This window comes from Convolutriloba macropyga, chromosome 6, assembly GCF_964194025.1.
Source record: "Convolutriloba macropyga chromosome 6, txConMacr16.3, whole genome shotgun sequence".
Classification (NCBI taxonomy): Eukaryota; Metazoa; Xenacoelomorpha; order Acoela; family Convolutidae; genus Convolutriloba; species Convolutriloba macropyga.
In genome coordinates, this window is record NC_134473.1 from 32,710,964 (window position 1) to 32,717,330 (window position 6,367).

At 35.5% G+C, this 6,367-nt stretch overlaps 1 protein-coding gene across 3 annotated transcripts; it reads right to left on the bottom strand.

The window, feature by feature from the left end:
• Window positions 1-752: 752 nt before the first annotated feature.
• On the bottom strand, window positions 753-5,442 carry LOC142340934 (uncharacterized). 3 transcript variants are annotated; one of them, XM_075391714.1, is made up of 4 exons: window positions 5,211-5,442; window positions 4,625-4,825; window positions 4,165-4,215; window positions 753-1,011 (listed from the first exon to the last, which is right to left on the bottom strand). In XM_075391714.1, the coding sequence occupies exons 2-4, from the start codon at window positions 4,796-4,798 to the stop codon at window positions 844-846; spliced, it is 393 nt and encodes a 130-aa protein (XP_075247829.1). In that variant the 5' UTR covers window positions 4,799-4,825; window positions 5,211-5,442; the 3' UTR covers window positions 753-843. The 3 variants fall into 3 exon arrangements, with proteins under 3 accessions (XP_075247829.1, XP_075247828.1, XP_075247827.1); XM_075391713.1 differs by having other exon boundaries at window positions 754-1,011; window positions 4,625-4,860; window positions 5,211-5,441; XM_075391712.1 differs by having other exon boundaries at window positions 754-1,011; window positions 4,625-4,866; window positions 5,211-5,441.
• Window positions 5,443-6,367: the final 925 nt, after the last annotated feature.

Here is a 6,367-nt window from a genome sequence, read left to right on the forward strand (position 1 = left end):
AGTCAATTCTGTACAATCGTTTTTCAATGTTGCTTGGGAAGTTAGATAGATGAAGTTTTAACTTAAATTTATCAGTACTTCGAGCAATACTTGCTTTAATCAATCTCAAAATTTTCCGGTATCCACTAATACCCAATGAAAAGCATACCATGATATAAAAGATATCAATTTAAAAATAGATTTTGAATTAGTCAATCAGATTAAAATGGCAGTTTCGAATGGACTTGTAATCACTTCATGAACTAAAATAACTTTGCAGTAAAACAATACTTCCGAATAACTGGTAGTTTAAACTACTGCAAACTTTATAAACAATGAAAGTGGCAGTTTTATCATGGCACATTTCTGCTTCATTTCCCTTTGAACAGACTAATTGAATTTTCCACTGAATTTTGTCCAATCTTCTAATGACACTGATTTTGATTAAAAAAAAGCCTTTGTTACATTTTAAAAGCATTTTTGATCACCTGAAAAGCCAATCAACGTTTGCGCAAAAGTATGAGTTTTGGAATTTTAAGCACGCAACTTTCACAACTATGGGAAAGGAAGCAAATTGCTAAATTTGCAAAGTTAACCGAAAATAATCACCTCTCTCATAAAAAGATACGAGTGCTCAGCGTCCTCATGTAAGTTGAGACAGTTCCGGCAAAAGCTGGAAACTGTAAAGTTGAAAGATAAGATCTTTAGTTAAACACACTCACACCACAAAACCAATCCTCCCTCCCCTGGATCACTTTCTTCAGAATATTAAAAAAAAACTATGAAAATAGAAGCTTACGCGTGTTTCGGATGACACTTACGAGATAGGCGATTATAGTTAACTTTAAACTAGTTTCAGAACACCTAATTTTTGTCAGTGACTGCGTACTGTGACCCCCCAATGTGTACACCATGTTCTCTGTACTCTGCAGCTACTTTCTCCAGAATGCGCTGATGTTCTGCCTCCTGTTCTGGACTCCTCAAAGCATAACCGTCAAGGTCATCCAGGTCATTCTCACGTGTCAGTTTGTCCTACAATACAGTACCTTCAGTTTGCAACGATTCTAAACAATAGTCCCGGATCGGGGAATTTTACAAAAAATTAGGTATTAAATGCACCGACACCCACTGAAAAAAAAGCTTTTTTCAGTCTCGCATATTAATCCGCTGATATGCTGAATTTTTAATACATCAGTTTCACGTGATTATTTTTTGGTGGCTTTCAGTGAAATAGTCTGCATGACTATGATCAGAAAATTGATTGATCCCCATTTTTTTTTTTGCAAAAAAATCTTTCTTTTTCATTTTTCTTGCATCATTTTCTCACATATTTTGCGAACTTTCAGTAATTATCTTACAAATCTTCAATGTAATCCGTACATAATTTTCACAGTTGCAAAATTTAATTTTCATGATGCAATTCGACACGTTCCTGGAATAGTTTCCAAATTTCCGGTACTCTTAGATGGTAACTAGAGCCCTTTTGTTATCAGATTCACAGTTAGCCTGACAAAAATCACCATATTAGGTTTTGTTCTGCCCCCCTCCCCCCCCCCAAAAAAAATGTTTGATATATTACACTAAATTACTGCTCATGTCTGGCAAATCAGTTCAAAACAAATGCATAAATGTAATACTAAAAACATATCAAATTTTTTTTTTCAGAAAGTTTCTCTACATATCAATTTTTGTTATCACAACTTGCAATTAATTTGCCAGCGGATACAAACGACACCCATCACACCTCAAAGGCTGACTTGAAATGCATTTGGTTGATTTCGGTTTTGTTGAACTGCGGAAACTAGGCTATATCGGTTACATGACAATTTACCCAATGCCATTATACCCAATGCCATTATACCCAATGCCAAAATACCCAATGCCGTTATACTCAATGCCAAAATACCCAATGATATTTTCGTTCCGTAATCCGAGTACTAATTGGCAGAAATTAGCTCTTACATGTATGATTTAACAAGCGGATAATTTAATCCCATGTTCGTTTGTGATAGTTTCACATCAAGTCCGACGGACCGCTGAGGCATAGCCATGGCCATTAAGCATAATAATTTTATCACTTTTTCGGTTGTGATAGTTTCATATCAGGTCCCACGGGCCACTGAGGCATGGCCATGGCCATTAAGCATAATAATTTCATCACTTGTTTGGTTGTGATAGTTTCATGTCAGGTCCCACGGGCCGCTGAGGCATGGCCATGGCCATTAAGTATAATAATTTAATCACTTGTTTGGTTGTGATAGTTTCATGTCAGGTCCCACGGGCCACTGAGGCATGGCCATAGCCATTAAGCATAATAATTTAATCACTTGTTTGGTTGTGATAGTTTCATGTCAGGTCCCACGGGCCGCTGAGGCATGGCCATGGCCATTACGCATAATTATTTAATCAATTGTTCGATTGTGATAGCTTCATATCAAGTCCCACGGGCCGCTGAGGCATGGCCGCATGGCCATTAAATATGTTAAAACATACGGGTAATAGAGACTGCTAATTTGTTGTCGGATTATTGAAGGAAAATATCAAAGTGCATTGGGTATAATGGCATTGGGTATATTGGCATTGGGTATAAAGGCATTTGGTATTTTGTCATTGCGTTTAATTGCATTGTGTAAAATGTCCTGACACCGCTATATCAGTTGCGGCATCGTTTCCAAAAAAGTAGATTTTTCCCATTTTTGCGGAAACTAATTGCATTTAAAAGTAGAAATGAAATACCAAAAAAGAAATTGAATTCCACAAATGATTTAAGTAAATTTCACCTATGCTATTTACTCTTAATTTTCTGATTAAATACGGAGAAACGCAATTATTACATTATAAAAGGAAACCTAGAGTTTTTTAGGCAGAAAAAGTTAATTTCATAACTCACGGTTAAGTTTTGATGCTTTATTTACTATTGCCATCAGTTTTGTTTTCAAATCATTTTTGCTTGCACTTTGTTCAGTAACGAAGGCAGGTTTTTTTTGTTTTGAAATAGGTCACATGTAGGGTGGACAGTAGACAAGAAAGATTGTATCTAAAGCATTAACTAAGACCTATAAGTTTACTATTTTCAAATGCGCTTTGTGTTAATAATAGAGAACGATTTTGTGGTTACAATTACCAACTTCGTTGAAACAGTTTGGCTGTTTAAAGTACAAAATTAGCTGAGGATACATTCAAAAATGGAAAAGAAACTTAATGGTTTGTAGCCCAAGTTGCAAATTTTTAAATTGATCAGTTTTACCGAAAACAAATACCAGTTTTGACGCAAAATACCGTTGTTTTTGAATGCATCCTGATACCGTTAAGTTTTTGTTGTTGTCGAGTCTACCTCTTTAGTGTCCTGCGGAATAAGTTAAAGTATAATTGATAATAGGATTAGTTATTATAATGGTCCATTGCTTTTTCCAAAACAAAAATTTCCCTTTTCTTTGCTCATGTATTTCTCAAACCTATTAATAGTTTTTATTTAACTGTGTACAGAAATATGCAAAGTGTTATGTTTGCTGTTTAGTTTCCTTTCACAAACTGTGCATTTGTAAAATAAGGCAGAGTTTTTAAGTTGTACGAAAAGGCTTTAACAGTTTTTCTAAGTTTAGTGCACTGCGCTCATAAAACCAGTTGAAACGGTTTCCTGGAACTAAAAGCTTTTCCTTTAAATTGACCAAAGTGGTAGTGCTGTGTGCGGCGCACATAATGATGCAAACTTTCCTTTTGCAGATTATTTCTCAGAAATTGCGAATGGAGACCTCCTCATTTCTGCAAAGCACATGGGATTCACAGAAATGAAAAAAGTGTGCGTTTGAATAAAAATCAAGTGCCCCAAAATTCGAGCTAGATCTATTTGCCTCAAGCATATCAAAAGGCTTTGAACGAATGATTGCGATAAAAGCGCATATCTGCAACCATCGGTCTTTTGATCTAAATATCTCTCAAGTGCAGAAAAATTCAAAAAGTTGATGAGCGAGTTATTAAATCGACACTTTGACAAACCCTTATGCCGGGGTCGAGCAATTTTTACAAATTTAGGTAAAAAATGCACTAAAATGTGCTGAATTTTCCAAAAAACCCTCAATATTGCGTTGCAAGACCCTGAAATGCGTTGAAGTTATGAAGAAATGCGCTAAAATTTCCATGGTAATGCGCTTAACGTTCAGGAAACAGAAAGCGCATCCTACTAACAATTTTGCGTCCCATGTTGGCAATTTGACACTGAACATCGAATTTCCACGTCTGAAACATCGAACGAACCATCAAATTAAACAATTGTGGTAAAGTTTTAATGAATATCATAATGTGCTTGGTACGAACCCATAAAATTGGTCACTAATTACTTTTTTTTCTGTGGCCAAATATGAACTCTTAAGCTTTTTAGACCGGTTGAATATTTTTGACCACTTTTCAGGAAAAGCGCTGAACAGATTCATCTACAAAGCAATATTAATTAGCAAGAAGATCAAAAGCGATAAAAAACGCTAATTTCCCGAGAATAACTGTTAAAACCGATCTTTTTTTGTACAAATTTTAGACCGTTACGACTGATATTCTCCTCAGATTGGGTGCATCGTCCCAGATCCAGTCAATTATTTAACGAATCATTGTTTAGTTTTGATTATTATTCTACCTGCCACCTCTAACTAACATCGAATGAGCTGATGAGTCGTTTCTCGATATTGACGTCAGAGACACACCTCCACTGCAGAGGGTGTTCATCGCTCAACTTCACTGGGGGAAGGGCAGACCCTATGCCCTGATGTTTGCTCTTGGAACCCAACCCAGCTGGGTCCGTTGAGGTACTATCGCGCCTCAAGGACATTGATTAATGGTCACGACGAGAAGTCTTCTAAACGTTTTGTCAACCCGAGGCAGGTGATCGGGCTATAACTAAAAGTTGGTATTTGGTCAAACAGTTGATTTAATCTTTAATTTCAGTGAGCGCTGAAATCTGAGCCGGAATTTGCATGTGTCCATACCAAAATTTCAGAGATCTTACAGAAATGGGTTTAAATCAATTATGTTCAAGCTTGTAACTGAAAATCTAAAAGCTCAAAAGAAACCCAATTTTTTTTTAAATGTGATGAAAAATATTGTCATTTTTTTTCGAAAAAATAATATAATCTTATGTAATTTTAATATAAATACGTCGTTTCCAGTAATGTTCAATTGAAAGTTTACTTCATATCAATCAATTTTGCGCCATAAATTTTGCAAGCCTATAATTATCTTACCTTCAAATTGGTGTCCCGCCTGAGCTTGTTCGTTCAAATGGTTCCGTCTCCAAGATACCACACACAAATCAGTAGTCGTATAAATATCGATCAGACCGGATTCAAAGGCAGTGGTGTGCGTAATTGCGTGTAATAAAGTGAAGAATGAAAAATAATCTACTCTGCTCTCACTCTCTATCTTTAGCACAGACACAACATGCAGGTGCTTTCTCTCTTGGTTGTTGTCTGTACAAAAGCAAAATAAACTCTCCATTCTAAGAGCACACTGTGTTTTTAACCTTCTGAACATCAAATACAATGCACGCATTATTTATCTATTTATCTAATGGACTGTTAATCACAAATAATACTTTGCTAAATTCACCTGTAAGCTTCAAATAAAATGCTCTCTTATGGTCAAATTGAAAAAAAAATCAACTAAACGATTTGGGAGGGGCCTAGAAGAGGTTAATGAGACGATAACACAAAACTGAAGCTTGATAATCTCAAATGGATTGCTCAAGGAAATAGAACCTTTTTAACAGCAAATTATAGTTTTGATCGCATCGCTTAGATTAATTCACAAAGGAAGAATTTTTTGTTTGAGTTTGGCTGGCATCTTTCTGTTTACGGGCAACCCAAACTATTGCCCCTAACTTAGTTTGAAAGTTATAAACGATACCCATTAAAAAAGCAGTTTTGGTTCGTTGACAACCCAAGACCAGCAGGATACACCAGAGTTGCAGTTTAAAAAACAATAGTTGTTGAATGAAGAAAGAGTACTGAAAATATTTTACACATAATTCTAAAGAAACTTAACTTAGAGCGAAAAAAGCTTGCCGCAATTTTTTTTTCTTTTGACGCAATTTCGACTTCTGTTTTCATTGCTTTTTTGTGATTATCTGCTCGAAATGGTTAGTGAAATTGGATATTGTCCGTTTTATAGAGGTTTTTTTGTTCTGTCACTTAGTCCCATTTGAGCAATGAATTTCGAAATTTTTCTTTGCTTCAATGGACGCAATAGTTCTGTTACTTAGTCTAACTAACGACAGTTCGCATTGGCTCTCATAAATTTCATATGCTATTTTTTTATTGTTTCCACTCATATCTAGCTGTTTTAAAGATTTTGACTCGACCTGTTTTTAAAGTTTTTTTGCTTTAGCTTGTTTTTTTGTTTT

Excerpts from the sequence above, each read along its gene's own strand:
- LOC142340934 (XM_075391714.1), bottom strand. The coding sequence starts at position 4,798 with ATGTCCTTGAGGCGCGATAGTACCTCAACGGACCCAGCTGGGTTGGGT. Across the intron at positions 4,216-4,624 it reads GACTCATCAGCTCATTCGAT|ACGTGGAAATTCGATGTTCA; the intron begins GTTAGTTAGAGG and ends TCGATGTTTCAG. Across the intron at positions 1,012-4,164 it reads CCAACATGGGACGCAAAATT|GACAAACTGACACGTGAGAA; the intron begins GTTAGTAGGATG and ends ACTGTATTGTAG.